Raw genomic sequence first — 18609 nt, forward strand, 5'->3', positions numbered from 1 at the left:
CATTGTCTTATCTCCCACCCCTTCAAATAAGGGTTAGAATAGAACTTCAATTTGTAGGTACCTGATGTTTTATATTAAATGTAAAGAACTGGTTTGCAAATCCTGTCAGAGGTAATGTCCTACAGCATCAAGTCTTCAGCTAAGCAAGTGACTGATCAGAATAGCGATGATGTTGAGTACAAGTAACTTTTTTTCTTCTAAAGGCAGTGATTAATGCTTTATCAAGGCTCATCCAACTGGGCACTCTTAGTAAGACGAGGCATTTTCTGGGAGCACCAATTTAAGCAGTCGGCCCTAAAAGGTTCACTAATGCCCTTCAGTGAAATGCACTTTTTATCCCTCCCCCTTTCCTCTGATAAGGGACCCCAATATCACACGATAGGCTCGATTTTGCACTCTTCCTTCGGGAGGTGGGGAGGAAAGGGGGCGTTTAAGGCAGGGTGGCATGTAAAATCCAGTGGGTGCCATGCCTGCTGCCTACCTGACCAATCCAGCCCTGTCTGCAATTGAGCCTCAGGGGCAACCTGCCCGCCCTTAAGCCAATTAATAACCACTTAAGGGCCTCATCAAGTTGGCCAGAGGCATTTTATCCATGGTGGGGAGATCCATGACATGTAAGATGCCCAACAGCTTTAGCTGTATGGGTTGGTGTTGGACAAGGAGAAGGGTGGGGACCTCTTTTGTGGGCCCTCTGGGCCCATCAAAATAATAGTGGAAACTTTAATCACATGCAGCTTTCTTCAGACTCAGATGATGCCAGGAGCAGACCAGGTTCACCCTCCAGTCCCTTTTACCTTCTCCACCAGCCTCTCAAACCTGCCCCCCCCCACCCCCCGAGACCTCCCTCAGCAGGGCCTGTCAGCCTGGCCCTGGCAAGATCTTGGACATCTCAGCGTCTGGACTCTTCTTTGTCTGGATTGGCTGCAGTCCCTGTGGTGGCCACTGCTCCTAGTGGCACTGCTGGGATGAGAGAGCTGCCGGCCAATTAGATTGACCAGCAGCTCTTTGAGAGGAGATTTGCTTGCTAGGTAGGGATAGAAGTCTCACCTGCAACTACTTAACTGTGCTCATAGCATTGAATGACTGCAGGGTAGCTTTTGGGAGGAGGGGTGGGCGCTCCCTGACTTTTTTAGTGGGGCCACTACGCCACATTAAATCCAGCCCTATGTGATTTTTAATTTAATGTCTTCTGAAATAGCCTAGTGTGCCACTCAGTTGTGAAAATAATTGCTGTAAAGAAGATGTTCGATCACCCACTTAAGACAACCACAAATGGGTAATAAATGTGTCCTTGCCAGCATGGCTCACAACCTGAGAACAAATGGTCAGACTTAGATTGGATAACTTGTCACTCACCAGACTGAACTTGGGCTCTTCTCAGTTGATATATGGCTTGGTTCTATGTAATCCTATTTACTCATCCAGCCAACAGGAGCCTAAATTCACTCTCGTTAGTTCACAGCATTGCAAGAGGATATTTGAGTGTCTTGATGTTAATTCGTCCTGATGTTTTATACGAAATATATAGATTTTATATAGATATAGATTTTGTTTTACTTTAATTGTAAATATTTTGAAATGTTTTTTGGTACTAACATAAGACCTTGACTTTTTTTATATAGAATTAAGTCATGAAGTACAAGAGGTAGTTTCTGGTATGTAGAATTTTAATAAAATCGCCTGCTTTCAGAAAATACTGAAATTATCATTCGATGTTTTTCATAATTGCAGATGAATTTCACATTGATAGTTGATAACATTTTTGCACTTAGTTTCTTGCAAGATAATTACCTGTTTACATCAATACCTCGTTAAATACCACCTTCATACTAATCTCACAAAATATCAATATATTTTAGAAACGTTCTATTGTTCACCCAAAATACAAGGACAATTTTCCGAATTCATGATGCAAGACTTTGGTTTTATTCTGCCCGTAACTCCTGCAGAAATTTAGGTTGGACTTCCCACAATATTCTGTTAATGTAAAATTAGCCTTAAAGTTCATCTTCATTAAGAAGATATGTTTATGATAATTACAACTTTGGCTCCAGCTTCATGTTGCATTAGGAATTTAATGTAGAACTTGCATACTGTTCTGAGATCTGTTAAACACCATTTCATGTACACCCTGTTACTTAGAAGTAAACTGCAATTTTTCAGTGCACTGTGCCAGTAAGGTGGGAAAAATAGAACTGCACCTGAAAAAGCTTAACAGTGCAATATGGAGTGATCTTGGACAACCTCTAGAACATCATAACTCATTCAAAAAGAATACCGATGGAGGTATGAATATGTATACTTTTATCATTTGAGTTATATGTTGAAAGATTTATTTTCTTTTGAAATCTTTTCTTCATTTGTGACCTCAGTGAAAGATACACAGTTTAGGTTCTCTATTCCACATCCTCTTGTGGGAGAATCTAGAACTAAGGGTCACTGCTTTAAAATCAGGGGTCGCCCATTTAAGACAGTGATGAGGAGAATTTTTTTCCCTGAGGGTCATGAGCCTTTAGAACTCTCTTCCTCAAAAGATGGTGGAAGCAGATTTTTGATAAGCAAGGGGGTGAAAGTTTATCAGGGGTAGACAGGAATATGGAGTTGAGGTTACAATCAGATCAGCAATGATCTAATTAAATGGCCGAGCAGGCTCGAGGGGCCAAGTGGCCTACTTCTGCTATTAACTCATATGCTTGTATCCTCCACACAACCACAGTAGCATAGCCTGGCAGAAACCATTGCATAGGGCATATTTAGAAATGTCATCATGATGTTCCAGAGAGGTGGTGCTGCACATAGTCTCCATCTCCCACATCTGTATAGAGTCCTATGGGCTGTTTTATTGTGCCAGTTGCTTTAGCCCCAACTAAAAGATCTTTGCTTGTTGCTATGGGCACCAAAGCTCTCGGTCACTTAGGTTAGGAAGGCAAAGTTTCAAATATTTGCTGTTGGTTGCATCATCCCAGGCTGTGCTTTCTAGGTTAGGCAGGTGAAAGAAATGCTAGGTTGTGTGGCAGCACCAAACGGCTAATTCTATGCTCCCCAGGTGACCATATTTGTAACATATGAAATTTGCTTTATGTAGCATGCTCATTATATATACCCAAAACTAATACACTCTGATGGAAGTTAGTTTTATTCAGACTAGTAATTTACTAGTTGAGAGCAAATAAAGCAAGCAAAAATCAAATAGAAGCACTGGAATAAAAGACTGCACAGGTTGGAAATTTAGCATAGGTGACACCTAGCTAATTTGTGCTTGTACGACTTGTTTTTCATACTAATTATGCATTACATCGCTTGCATTGATAAATATATATGTATAAATATCTGCCAAAGGCTTTAAATACTGTGCATTGATGAATAAAATGCTTGTTGCATGAGCATGATTTCAAAACTCAGCAAATCTCTCTCAGCTTTATGTAGCCATCTGCAAGGAATAGTTTCACCTTGTTTTCCACTGCATTCAGAGCAAGATATACAAGAATAGTTTAAGAAATCGAGCCCTTTCCATTCAGGCTCCCGCATTGATTAGTGCCAAGGAAATGGATGACATCACACTCTACTTCAACACTTCCTTTCTTCCTCAGTTCTCTGTCCAAAGGCAAGCCCATCCCACAGTGTTGCAATCTCTACCACAGATAGGCAAGGAGGCAGGTCCCGATTGCACCCCAGTGAGAATGGGGATCGAACCCTGTCCTGTTTGATCCACACCTGCCGCCCAGCCAACTGAGCCACCCAGCCCCTCCCCCAAAGTATCCAAGTTGCTATTAAATGCATGTTATAGTCGGGAGCTATGAAAAGTGATGGTTGAGGCTCCAATTTTCTTTCCATCACATGGCTGACCAGGAATCTCAGCCACTCTTAGCCCCTGCCATTAGCATATGTTGGAAGGACCTGCAGATTGATACTCAACCGCGTTATGAACACACCTTCCTTGCCCCTCAAGTCCTGGAATGGGACTTAAACCCGGAGCTTCTGGCTCAGATGCAGGGACACTCCCTACTGTGCCACAAGACCTCCTGTTTACCTCAACACTGACAATTATATCAACATTGATTCAGACCTTCCAGGCCTGCAACAGAAGGGCTCCTGCAGTCAAGCGAAGTTGCGCCAAAATGGATAAGTGACTGATGGGAGAGAAGACTCTGATCTATGCGAACCCGTCGCTGAGTACTGTGAAGCGTGTCAACTTCCCTGCAAACAAGCCTCTTTGTCATTGCCAATTTAAGGACTGTAATCATTAACTGGTGTTGAATAAGTCTACAGACTTTAAATATCAAATAGCATGACATGACACAAACTGCCCTGCATATCTTCCATAACACGTTACGGTAGTTATCCATTGTATTGGACATCAGTTTGTGCCAATTAAGTTAAGGAACATAGATAAACATTATCATCACATAGAGCTTTATATAAACAAATAATCAGTTGCAACAACATGACAAAAATTGTGCAAATTAGAGGGAAAAAGCAAAGTTGTAAATATTAGCAATTCCGTTATTTTTTTTAAAATGTCTTTTCCCTCGCCCAACCCTTAGATCTTTTTTACCGGAAATGCACCCTGCTGTCAAAGATGGATGTGTCACATGACACTAGATTGCTGTGCTTTCAGCTACCACCTGGATGTTATTTGACAATTCCTGTTGGACAACACATTTATCTCAAAGGTAGCATTCAAGGTACAACATTCAGTTATAGATATTCATTACTGCTAAGAGCATGTAAATTAAAAGCAAAATATGTATTTACCTGAATAAGCAGAACTCATTTGTAATTCTACTTTGTGAAATCTAAGAGGCAAAGATTAAACATGGAGGTTTATGTGTAAAATAGTTCCTTGATTATTAGGCCTCCTGTTAACATAAATGTACCTAGAAGCCATTAGGATGTGGATTCCTGTGCTTTCCACTGCAGAGAAATTGGGCAGAATCTTGCCCTTGGATGGCAGCGGGTGGGCAGCCGACCCCTGCCACTGAAATGGAGCCCGTCGCCATTTCAAGCGGTCGGGCCAGTTAAGGCGGTATCCCCAACAGGAAGCGCTATGTGCTTCCTGTGCGGGGGGAGGGGAAGGGGTGGGGGGGCGGGGGGGGCGGTATTCCCCATCTGTCAAAGTGTGCTCTTTTACGCATGCGTACGAAAGGGCGCACATCTCCCTGAAGCAAAGTCCTGTCTCAGGGAGAATACTGACAGTGGTAAAAACTTTAAAATAGAACCATTAAAAAATTAACATGTCCTCCTCATGTGACAATGTCACACGAGATGGGACATGTTAATAAAGAACAGATAAACTTTATTATTTTTGTACAAAACAGACATGAAACTTCATCCTGCCAGTGGATGAGGTTTCATGCATAATCAGAAGCTCGCTGGGGCCAGCCTTAAGGTTGGCCGGGCAGGTCTTTAAGCATTTTAACTAGCCTGTCAATGGCCTCAATTGATTTTGCTGTCCGCCCGCCTTCCTAAAAATTTAAATGGCCCGGGATGACGTCGGGCGTTCCTCCTGACATCTTCCCGCATCATTTTCCCCTTGGCGAGCGGGCCCCGCCCCCCAAATTGCCATGGGGAAAATCTTGGCAATTGTGTTTTTTTCATTCATTCACAGGATGTGCTTTGCTGGCTGGGCCAGCATTTATTTCCCATCCCTAGTTGCCCTTGAGAAGGTGGTGCTGAGCTGCCTTCTTGAACCGCTGCAGTCCGTGTTATGTAGGTACACCACAGTGCTGTTAGGAAGGGAGTTTCAGGGTTTTGATCCAATGACAGTGAAGGAACAGTGATTCATTTCCAAGTCAGGATGGTGAGTAACTTGGAGGGAAACCTCCAGGTGGTGGTGTTCCTATCTATCTGCTGCCCTTGTCCTTCTAGATGGGAGTGGTTGTGGGTATGGAAGGTGCTGTCTAGGGAGCCTTGGTGAATTCCTGCAGTGCATTTTGTAGATGGTGCATCCTGCTGCCACTGTGCATCAGTAGTAGAGGGAGTGAATGTTTGTGGATGTGGTGCCAATCAAGTGGGCTGCTTTATCCTGGATGATGTCAAGCTTGAGTGTTGTGGGAGCTTCACTCATCCAGGCAAGTGGGGAGCGCTCAATTACACTCCTGACTTGTGCCTTGTAGTTGGTGTACAGATTTTGGGGAGTCAAGAGGTGAGTTACTCACTGCAGGATTCCTAGCCTCTGACCTGTTCTTGTAGCCACAGTATTTATATGGCTAGTCCGATTCAGTTTCTGGTTGATGGTAACTCCCAGGATGTTGAAAATGTTGATCAGTGATGGTAATGTCATTGAACATCAAGGGGCAATGGTTAAATTCTCTCTTGTTGGAAATGGTCATTGCCTGTCACTTGAGTGGCTTGAATGTTACTTGCCACTTGTCAGCTCAAGCCTAGATATTGTTCAGGTCTTGCTGCATTTGGACACTTCTACGTTTAAAAAAAAGTTTCGTGATTTTTGCTTTTATTTGCAAGCAATCATTATAAATTACCTTAAAACCTATTAACACTCTATCACTATATATGGTAAACAACTTTAAAGTCTTCTGCCCTCCTCAAGCAAAGTTGAAGGTTTCCAACCTCTTCCATCAATAAGGCAACACTGTTGAGTTGTGATCAGTTCACAAGTGCATGATCATAGTATAACTGAGTTGTAGCAGGGCAGTGCTGTGATTACATGCCTAGCGTAGTATGTTTTTATTTCTTTCCCCTTAGCGCTAATCTCCTAACAGCTGTGAGTCATGCTGATGTAATGTTGTGGTTGATGACCCTCCCTAACCCCCTATTTTAAATGTTTGAATCTCTGATCACAGCCAAGTCAAAACATATCCTCACCTGGTATCCATGTGATCCCAGCAGAAGGGACTGGTTAGCAATTTAGGAGGAGATGGTGGTGTAGTGACAATATCACTGGACTAGTAATTCAGGCTAATGCTCTGGGGACATGGGTTCAAATCCCACCACAGCAGTTGGTAGAATTTAAATTCAATTAATAAAATCTGGAATTGGAAGCTAATCTCAGTAAAGGAATCATAGAATGGTTACAGCAAAGAAGGAGACCATTTGGCCCATCATGCCCATGCCAGCTCTCTGCTAAACGAAACTATCATCAATTGTTGTAAAAACCCATTTAGTTCACTGATGTCTTTTAGGAAAGAAAATCTGCTGTCCTTGGTCTGGCCTATGTGTGACTCCAGACTCACAACAATGTGATTGACTCTTAACTGCCTTCTGAAATGTCCTAGCAAGCCACACAGTTCAAAGGCAATTAGGGATGGGCAACAAGCACTGGCCTTGCCAGTGATGCCCACATCTTCATGAAAGAATAAAACAAGATCAGAATTATGAATACTGAATAAACATTGCTTATCCCTCAACACGGAGACACCATGGACAAGTATAGTCCACACTACTGTTGTCCAAGCACAAAGAAGAATCTAGGACTTCCTGCTCTCCAATCTCCAAGGCCCAGTGACATAAAACTTTGTCTTCTCCATGCCTGCTGGATAATTGGTTATGTGACTTGTTCTAATTGGACCAATACGATATCTTTGTCTTCAGTTTCTCAACCAGGATGTCGTATTATTTCACCTTATTTCACCTCTCTTCTATTTTTACTTAGTTCTGTTGAAGGGTCATTTGGACTCGAAACGTTAACTGTGCTCCTCTCCGCAGATGCTGCCAGACCTGCTGAGTTTTTCCAGGTATTTTTGTTTTTGTTTTGTGATATTATTATACTACTCTTTCAATTTTCTCTTCTCCCAGATGTAGAAGCAGTTAGGCCGTATACCCCTGTGCTGCCATCCTTGTATGCAGAACCAAAGGATGATGGTCTTACCTGTACAAATATCTATTTAATGATCAAAATCTACCCTGATGGATTGCTAACACCACATATTGACAAGCTTCAAATCGGTAAGAGAATGGATTTTGATTTTTTTTAATCCTACTGCTCTGCCCATAAATGAGATGCAGATTAATTGCACTAGTTTTCATTTGCAAAATCTTTGTATTTAACCTGCACCAGTGATCCATCAGCTTGGGTTGCATAAGCACCTTGAAACTAATTGTGATTGATCAGTAGGCTAAGGGAGAGTAGTAGTGAACGTGATAAAACACAAATAGATAACTGTGGGGAGGGATTGCGCTTGCTCAACTTAGAAATTACACGTTAACTAAAATTGTCTTAGACAATTAGCAAATGACTTGAAAGGAAAATGAATGTTTCCAAAGTTTTCTGATTTTAGCAAGTCATCTTCATCGCAATTGTAAATATAATTTTAAATGGAATCAATTCTGGGTCCAGTAATTAAAAAAAGTGTTTCTCTCAGAAATCTCCTGACAGACATTGATTCAGAGCAGGAATCTTTGTGTTTATTCATTCATACACTGTACATGGAACTGAAGACCCAGCTTCAGGTTTACACATGCAGACATCAGCAAAATGAATCCCTAGGCAATATTTAATCAAAACTACTGAATGCTTCCTTTGGTAAATATAATCCATTTACTTTTATCCTTCCATAGGTTAATTTAGGTCACTCTAAATCAGCACCTATAAGCCAGGAAATTTTAATTGAAACCAGAAATATTGCAAGTACACAGTTGGCACATCAAAGAGAAAAGGCAGAATAACGGTTCAGGTGTAAGCTCTTTTAATTCAAAATGGCTAGTCTGTTATATTTGGTTTAATTAAGGCCACCAAATTGAACTGTAAATATATAGCCAATAGATAATTTAATCTCCATGTTGCATATTCTTTTCCTTGATAATTATTTCAATATATTACAATGTATTGGTACCCGACTCCTATATTTTGTGTCTGGATGGTACATATAGCTAACATTTATCACAGTAGAAACTTGCATTTTTCTCCATAAAGGAATATGAAATGAAATTATGGTAATGTGTGCCTTTGTGAGACTGAGATTTTGTTAACAATGGTGTGTCAAAAGTGTATTGTGACCTGCCTTGACTAACCACTAAGTTTCTGAAACAGCTCACAATCACTTGCACTAGTGTAGATGTAAAATTTTCATGATTCAGCTATGTAGTATATATTTATTGATGAAATTATTGAATTGCAATATTGAAAAGGCTGATGTCGCAATGAAGCTCTACAAGTGCAGCTTTTCACAAGGGAACAAAGTACATTAAACAAATGGAGAATTAGTTTTCCAGGGCCAGAGAAGCTGTTCAGGAGTTACGACTTAGTAAACTGTCAAAACCCAGTTACACTTCACAAACAAGGCATAACATTTTCTGGGGGTTCACAGCAATATTATCAACGTCATCCCACGTCATTTTCCCATCAGCGAGTGGGCCCCGCCCCCAAATTGCTGACGGGAAAATCTTGGCCAGGGAATTTTGTAAAATTAAAACCAGTGCATCATCAACTATCTCACACAGATGTATCAAACTGTTACAAAGTAAATAAAAAGGAATGAAATTAGACAGACCACTCAGCATCGCCTTAGGCACCGGAAACGACAACAGGAAACCCAACTCTGTTGACCCTGTAAAGTCCTCCTTACTAACATGTAGGGGCTTGTGCCAAAATTAGGAGAGCTGTCTCATAGACTAGTCATCGCCTGACATAGCCATCCTCATGGAATCATACCTTTCAGATCATGTCCCAGACACCACCATCACCGTCCCTGGGTATGTCCTATCCCACTGGCAAAACAGGGCCAGCAGAGGTGGCGGCACAGTGGTATACAGTCAGGAGGGAGTTGCCCACTGAGTCTTCAGCATCGACTCCGGACCCCATGAAGTCTCATGGCATTAGGTCAAACATGGGCAATGAAACCTCCTGCTGATTACCACGTACTGCCCCACCCCTCAGCTGATGAATCAGTACTCCTCCACATTGAACACAACTTAGAGGAAGTACTGAAGGTGGCAAGGGCGCAGAATGTACTCGGGCGGAGTTCAATGTCCATCACCAAGGGTGGCTTGGTAGCACCACAACTGACCGAGCTGGCCGAGTCCTAAAGGACATAGCTGCTAAGCTGGGTCTGTGGCGGGTGGTGAGGGAACCAACAAGAGGGAAAAACATACTTGACCCCATCCTCACCAATCTGTGTGCCGCAGATGCATCTCAGTGACAGTTTCGATAGGAATGACCACTGCACAGTCCTTTTGGAGATGAAGTCTTGTCTTAACATTGAGGATACCCTCCATCATGTTGTGTGGCACTTACCACTGGGCTAAATGGGATAGATTTCAAACAGATCTAGCAACTCAAGACTGGGCAACCATGAAGCGCTGTGGGCCATCAGCAGCAGCAGAATTGTGTTCGAACACAACGTGTAACCTCTTGGCCCAGCATATCCTCCACTCTACCATTACCACCAAGCCAAGGGATCAACCCTGGTTCAATGAAGAGCGTTAGAGGGCATGCCAGGAGCAGCACCCGGCATACCTAAAAATGAGGTGTCAACCTGGTGAAGCCAGAACACAGGACTACATGTGTGCCAAACAGCAGAAGTAGCAAGTGATAAACAGAGCAAAGTGAATTCACAACGAGCAGATCAGATCTAAGCTCTGCAGTTCTGCCACATCCAGTCGTGAATGGTGCTGGACAATTCAACAAGTCACTGGAGGAGGAGGCTCCACAAATATCCCCATGCTCAATGATGGAGGAGTCCAGCATCATCAGTGCAAATGATAAGTCTGAAAAATTCGCAACAATCTTCAGCCAAGAGTACCAAGTGGATGATCCATCTCAACCTCCTCACTGATGCCAGTCTTTAGCCCATTCGATTCACTCCACATGATATCAAGAAACGGCTGAAGACACTGGATAGTGCAAAGGCTATGTGCCTTGACAATATTCCAGCAATAGTACTGAAGATTTGTGCTCCAGAACTTGCCACGGCCCTAGCCAAGCTGATTCAGTACAGCTACAACACTGGCATCTACCCGGCTATGTGGAAAATTGCCCAGGTATTTCCTGTACACACAAAGCAGGACAAATCCAACGCGGCTCATTACCGCCCCATCAATCTATTCTCCATTGTTAGTAAAGTAATGGAAGGGGTCTTCAATAGTGCTATCAAGCGGCACTTGCTTAGCAATAACCTACTTACTGACGCTCAGTTTGGGTTCCGCCAGGGTCACTCAGCTCCTGACCTCATTACAGCCTTAGTTCAAACAGGGACAAAAGAGATGAACTCCAGAGGTGAGGTGTGAATGACTGCCCTTGACATCAAGGCAGCATATGGCCGAGAATGGCATCCAAGGAGCCTCAGCAAAACTGGAGTCAATAGGAATCTAGGGGATAATTCTCCGCTGGTTGGAGTCATAGCTAGCATAAAAGAAGATGGTTGCTGTTGTTGGAGGTCAATCATCTCAATTGCGGTATATCACTGCAGGAGTTCCTCAGGGTAGTGTCCTCGGCCCACTCATCTTTAGCTGCTTCATCAATGACCTTTCTACCATCATAAGGTCAGAAGTGGGGCTGTTTGGTGACGATTGCACAATATTCAGCACCATTCGTGACTCCTCAGATACTGAAGCAGTCCATGGCTAACAGGAAGCCGAGAGTAGGCATAAATGGCTCCTTTTCAGGTTGGCAAGATGTAACGAATGGCGTGCACAGGGATCAGTGCTGGGACCTCAATTGTTTACATTTTATATAAATGACTTGGATGAAGGGATGTTTGCCAAATTTGCTGATGTCACAAAGATAGGTCGGAAAGTAAGTTATGAAGAGCACATTAGGAGGCTACAGTCAGATATAGATGGGTTAAGTGAATAGGCAAAGACCTGGCAGATAGAGTTTAATGTGGGAAAATGTGAAATTGTCCATTTTGGCAGGAAGAATAAAAAAAGCATATTATCTAAATAGTGAAAGATTGTAGAGCTCTGAGGTGCAGAGGGATCTGGGTGTCCTGGTGCATGAAACATAAAAGGCTAGTATACAAGTAATTAGGAAAGCTAATAGAATGTTATCATTTATTGTGAGGAGAACTCAATACAAAAGTAGGGAGGTTACACTTCAGTTGCACAGGGCATTGGTGAGACCACATTTAGAGTACAGTATTGGTCACCTCATTTAAGGAAGGATGTAAGTGTGTTGGAAGCAGTTCAGAGAAGGTTTACCAGACTAATACCTGAAATGGGTGGGTTGTCTTATGAGAAAAGGTTGGACAGACCAGGCTTGTATCCGTTGAAGAGTAAGCGGTGACTTGATTGAAATATATAAGATCCTCAGAAGTCTTGACAGGGTGGATGTGGAGAGGATGTTTCCTCTTGTACATAAGAACATAAGAAATAGGAGCAGGAGTAGGCCATTCAGCCCCTCAAGCCTGATCCCCTCCCCAATCAATAAGATCATGGCTGATCTGCCCCAGGCCTCAATTCCTCTTTCGTGTCAGCTCCTCATTGCCCTCAACTCCCCGATATTTCAAAAATCTATCTACCTCCTCTTTAAATACTTTCAGTGATCTAGCCTCCACAACTCACTGGGGTAGAGAATTCCAGACATTCACTACCCTCTGAGAGAAGAAATTCCTTTGCATCTCAGTTTTAAATGAGTGTCCCCTTATTCTGTAACAATGCCCCCTAGTTCAAGACTCCCCCACTAGTGAAAAGATCTCCTCAACGTCTACCCTGTCAAGCCCCCTCAGAATCTTGTACATTTCAATACGATCATCCCTCGTTCTTCTAAACTGTAATGAATAAAGGCCTAACCTGTTTAGCCGTTCTTGATAAGTCAACCCCTTCATCCCAGGAATCAGCCTAGTGAATTTCTTTTGAACTACCTCCAATGCCAATATATCCCTTCTTAAATGCGGGGACCAAAACCGTACACAGTACACTAGGTGTGGCCTCACCAACACCGTGTACATTTGTAACAAGACTTCCCTATTTTTAAACTCCAACCCCCTAGCAATACAGGCCAAAATTCCATTTGCCTTCTTAATTACTTGCTGCCTCCGCATGCTAACTTTTTGTCTTTCATGCACAAGAACACCCAGATCTCTCTTTCTGCTGCACTTTTTTGGAGTCTCTCTCCATTTAAATAATAGTCTGCCTTTTGATTCTTCCTACCAAAGTGCATGACCTCACACTTTCCTACATTAAACTCCATCTGCCAAGTTTTTGCCCACTCACTCAACCTATCTATATCCCCTTGCAGTTTCCTTATGTCTTCATCACAAGATACCCTCCCACCTATTTTTGTATCATCAGCAAATTTGGATACATTGCACTCTGCCCCCTCCTCCGTCATTAAAATAGATAGTAAATAATTGTGGCCCTTGGACTGATCCTTGTGGCATTCCACTAGTTACGTCTGTCCAACCTGAAAAAGACCCATCAATCCCAACTCTCTATCTTCTGTGTGTTAACCAATCGTCAATCCATGCAAATACATTACCCCCAATACCGTGAGCTGTTATCTTGTGTAGTAACCTTTTTATGTGGCACCTTATCAAATGCCTTCGGGAAATCCAAATACACTACACCTACCGGTTCCCCTTTATCAACTCTGCTTGTTATATCCTCAAAGAACTCTAGCAAATTTGTCAAACATGATTTCCCTTTCACAAAACCATGTTGACTCTGTTTGATTGCATTAAGCTTTTCTGAATATCCTGCTATATATTCCTTAATAATGGACTCCAGTATTTTCCCAATGACAGATGTTAGGCTGACTGGCCTATTGTTTCCTGCTTTTTGTCTCCCTCCCTTCTTGAACAGTGGCGTCACATTTTTTTAAATTCACTAATGGGACGTGGGCATCACTGGCTAGGCCAGCATTTATTGCCCATCCCTAATTGCCCTTGTTCAGAGGGCAGTTAAGAGTCAGCCAGATGTAGGCCAGACCAGGTAAGGACGACAGATTTCCTTCCCTAAAGGACATTAGTGAACCAGATGGGTTTTTACAACAATCGACAATGTTTCCATGGTCATCATCAGACTTTTAATTCCAGATTTTTATTGAATTCAAATTTCTGCCATGGTGGGATCTGAACCTGGGTCTCTAGAATACTAGTCCAGTGACAATACCACCATGCCATCCCCTCCCCTTTTCCCATCCGCTGGGACCCACTTGGAATCCAGTGAATTCTGGAACATTTTGACCAATGCCTTCACTATCTCTGTCGCCACTTCTTTTAAAACCCTTGGATCAGGTCCTGGTGACTTGTCTGCCTTTAGTCCCATTAGTTTCTCAAATATTTTGCCCCTCGTGATAGAGACTGTTACAAGATCTTTCCTCCCATTAGCCCCTTGCTTATCTGATATCTTTGGAATGTTTATAATGTCCTCCACCGTGAAGACTGATGCAAAATATTGGTGTAAATTATCTGCCATTTCCCTGATCCCCATTGTCAATTTTTAAGTCGCATCCTCCAAGGGTCCCACGCTCACTTTAGCCACTCTCTTTCTTTTCATATACCTATAGAAGTGCTTGCTGTTTGTTTTTATATTTCTTGCTAATTTACTTTCATAATCAATTTTCTCCCTCTTTATTAGTTTTTTAGTCATCTGCTGCTGGTTCCTAAAAATATTCCCAATCCTCTGGCCGACCACTAGTTTTCGCCACTTTGTATGCCTTTGTTTTTGATTGGATACTCTCCTTGACTGCCTTTTTTAACCAAAAGTGGTTCATCTTTCTCATCGAATCCTCCTTTTTGACTGGAATAATTTTTTGCAGAGCGTTATAAAACCTGCTTAAATGCCTGCTACATCCACTGACCTTTCCCTTAGTCAATCTTCCCAGCCTGTTTTAGACAAACTCTTTCTTCATACCTCTGTAATTGCCCTTATGTAAGTTGAGGACACTGGCTTGAGATCAGAGTTGCTCGCCCTCAAACTGCATTTGAAATTCTGCCATATTGTGATCGTTACTCCTTAGAGGATCCTTTAAAATGAGATTGCTTATTAATCCTGCCTCATTACACATTACTAGATCTAAAATAGCTTGTTCCTGGGTAGGTTCTGCAATATATTGCTCTAAGAAACAATCCCTGATGCATTCTACAAATTCGTCTTCCATGTAACCCCTGCAATCTGATTGGTGCAGCCAATATGCAGATTAAAATCCCATTTGAAAATTGTGGGAGAATTTAAAACTAGGGTCACTGTTTAAAAATAAGAGGTCATCCATTTAAAACAGAAATGAGGCAAAATGTTTTCACTGAGGGTCGTGAGTCTTTGGAACTCTCTTCCTGAAAAGGTGGTGGAAGCAGAGTCCTTGAATATTTTTTAATGTAGAGGTGGACAGATCCTTGGTAAGCAAGGGGGTGACAGGTTATTAGGGATAGACGGGATGCAGATTTCAGGTTGCTATCAGATCAGCCATGATCTTATTAAATGGCAGAGCAGGCTCAAGGGGCTGAATGGCCTACTCCTGTTCCTTGTTTGTATGCCTGTATGTCCAAATGCTGCAAGGCCTGGACAATATCCAGGCTTGGGCTGACAAGGCAAGTAACATTCATGCCTCAGAAGTGCCAGGCAATGAACATCTCCAACAAGAGAAAATCTAACCATCGCCTCTTGACATTCAATGGTATTACCAATGCAGAATCCCCCACTGGCAACATCCTGGGGATTACATTGACCAGAAACTAAACAGGACTAGCCATATAAATACTGTGGCTACAAGAGCAGGTCAGAGGCCAGGAATCCTGCAGCAAGTAACTTACCTCCTGACTCCCCAAAGCCTGTGCACCATCTACAAGGCACGAGGCAGGAGTTTGATGGAGTACTCTCCACTTGCCTGGATGAGTGCAGCTCTAACAATACTAAGGAAGTTTGATACTATCCAGGACAAAGCAGCCTGCTTGATTGGCATCCCTTCCACAGATATTCGCTCCCTTCACCACTGACGAACAGTGGCAGCAGTGTGTACCATCTACAAGATGCACTGCAGAATCTCACCAAGGCTTCTTAGGCAGCACTTTCCAACCTCAAAGGACAGTGGCAGCAGATACATGGGAACATCACCACATGGAAGTTCTCCTGCAAACCGTTCGCCGCCCTGACTTGGAAATATATTGCTGTTCCTTCACTGTCGCTGGGTCAAACTCCTGGAACTCCCTCCATTACAGCATTGTGGGTGTACTTACTCCACAGGGACTGCAGCGGTTCAAGAAGGCAGCTCACCACCGCCTTCTTGAGGACAATTAGGGATGGACAATAAATCCTGGCCTAGCCAGCGACACTCATGTCCTGCAAATGAAAAAAAACAACTAAATGGGTCATTTCAGATGGCAAACCAATTACTGGAATACCACAGTGATCAATGCTGAGGTCTCAACTATTTATGATCTATATTAATGACTTGGATGAAGAGACCAACTGCATTGTAGCCATATTTGTGATGAAACAAAGATAGGTAGGAAAGCAAGGTGTGAGGAGGATACAAAGAATCTGCAAAGGGATATGGGTAAGCTAAGTGAGTGGACAAAAATTGGGGAGATGGAGTATAATGCGTTAAAATGTGAGGTTGTCCACTTTGGTAGGAAGAAACGGAAAGCAGAATATTATTTAAATGGAGAGAGACTGCAGCATGCTGTGGTACAGAGGAACCTGGGAGTCCTCATGCATGAACCATAAGAAGTTAGCATGCAGGTACAGTAGATAATTAGGAAGACAACTGGAATGTTAGTATTTATTACAAAAGGGGTGGAGTATAAAAGTAGGGATGTCTTCCTATAACAGTTTAGGGCACTATTGAGACAATACCTAGAGTATTGTGTAAGGTTTTGGGCTCTTTATTTAAGGAAGGATTTACTTGCATTGGAGACAGTTCAGAGAAGGTTCACTGGATTGATTTCTGTGATGAATGGGGTTGTTTATGAGAAAAGCTTGAGCAGGTTCGGCTGATACTCATTGGCGTTTAGAAGAATGAGAGGTGATCTTATTGAAACATATAAGAGGGACTTGATAGTGTCGAGGGGGGTGATCCAGAATGAGGGGGAAGTTTCAGAATAAAGGGTCTCCCATTTAATACAGGAGTGAAGAGGAATTTCTTCTCTTAGAGGGCCATTAATCTGTGGAATCTACCCCAGAGAACAGCGGAGCCTGGGCCTTTGAATATATTCAAGGCTGAATTAGACGGACTTTTGATCTACAAGGCAGTCTAAGGCTATGGGTGTGGTGGGGCAGACAGGAAAGTGGATTTGAGGCCACGATCAGATCAGCCATGATCTTAACTGAATGGCAGATCAGGCTTGAGAGATCGAGTAACCTACTCCTGCTCTTAGTTCTTGAGTTCTTCTGATCTTATTTCCACCTTTAACTGCACATGTTGGGAATATCACATGTTGTGTTCAGTTTCACTGGTGTAATGATGGGGAATGCTGACAGTTTGCCATCAATACAACTGTAAAATCCAGGCCAATATTTAGTCAGTACCTGCAACATGAAGCCTGACTTATTAAATGCTTTGTATTTAGATTCAGCAGTAACACATGATAAAAACAAAAAAACTGCGGATGCTGGAAATCCAAAACAAAAACAGAATTACCTGGAAAAACTCAGCAGGTCTGGCAGCATCGGCGGAGAAGAAAAGAGTACTCTTTTCTTCTCCGCCGATGCTGCCAGACCTGCTGAGTTTTTCCAGGTAATTCTGTTTTTGTTTTAGTAACACATGATGACTTTTTAAAGCATCATTGCCTTCCTGTCACTGAAGTGTTGTTTTTAACAGCCCAGCGCAAGCACAGGATGCAACAACAACCATTGCTTAAATTAAATTGTTCTCATTACTTACCATTCATATATTTTCCATCAAATTCTGTTAATATTGCCTGTATTCCTTTGAGCCTTATATATATTTTTCAAGAGTAAGTTGTTTTCTGACGTGTTGTTGAGAGCTTATTGCCCCTCTCATTAAACACTAATAAATGAGAGTTTGCATTTAGTGGAGCTTTTCATATGACTTGCATCCAAACAGTCAGTGCCAGAGTTTAGAATGTTTTAGAATTCATTATGGTCATTACATCCTACTCTGAGTAGAAATTGACTTTTTTTAAAAATAAACTCCAATTGTTACTCCCTGCTAAGTTTATTCACCCATGCACTGCCTGGCTGGACAGCTGCTGAGGAGTTTACCATCAAAACATCTGGGGCAGAATTTTACGCTGATCGGTTGGGCACGTGCCCAACCCGATCAGATGTGAAATCGCGCGATAGCGCTCGCGCAATATTGCACTCGGCGGGCGTGCACCAAAGTCGGAAGCAAGCCCGCTGACAATTAAGAGGGCATTTAAGCCCATTAATGGCATAATTGTTTGTCATTTTACGTAGCCCGACCAACCTTACGGTTGGCGGACAGGCGAATCAGCCAGGCAACCTTTGCATTTTTCAACAAACCTCATTCACGAGGTGGATGAGACTTCCGTGATGAAAGAAAATATAAATGAATTTTTGTGGACAGCACTTTCATAAGCTAAGTTTGCAGGTGACTGATTGCGATGCATGGCCACTTTTTTTTCAGCTTTTGAAATCTTTATTTTTGCTGTTTCATGTCTTCAGCTCTCTGCCTTCAGGAAGCTTTCTGTCAGCGCTGGCCCGCATCCGCATTGACTTCATCGCCCACCCACCCTCTTCCCGCCCTTACCCCAGCAACGCTGAGCTTTTCAGCATGTTTCACGCTGGCTGGCC

The 18609-nt window shown here is 42.6% G+C and overlaps 1 protein-coding gene across 4 annotated transcripts in view; it reads left to right on the top strand.

Moving 5' to 3' along the window:
* LOC121277623 (cytochrome b5 reductase 4) overlaps positions 1-18609 on the top strand; it is a 110531-nt gene that overhangs the window by 48777 nt on the left and 43145 nt on the right. The window contains exons 9-12 of one of the 4 annotated variants that reach the window (XM_041187183.1): positions 1623-1655; positions 2143-2286; positions 4545-4685; positions 7756-7905. In XM_041187183.1, coding sequence (XP_041043117.1) covers positions 1623-1655; positions 2143-2286; positions 4545-4685; positions 7756-7905 — 468 coding nt within the window. The remainder of the gene's footprint in view (positions 1-1622; positions 1656-2142; positions 2287-4544; positions 4686-7755; positions 7906-18609) is intronic. The other 3 variants (XM_041187184.1, XM_041187185.1, XM_041187186.1) reach the window with 3 other exon arrangements.

Source organism: Carcharodon carcharias, chromosome 5 (genome assembly GCF_017639515.1).
Source record: "Carcharodon carcharias isolate sCarCar2 chromosome 5, sCarCar2.pri, whole genome shotgun sequence".
Taxonomy (NCBI): Eukaryota; Metazoa; Chordata; class Chondrichthyes; order Lamniformes; family Lamnidae; genus Carcharodon; species Carcharodon carcharias.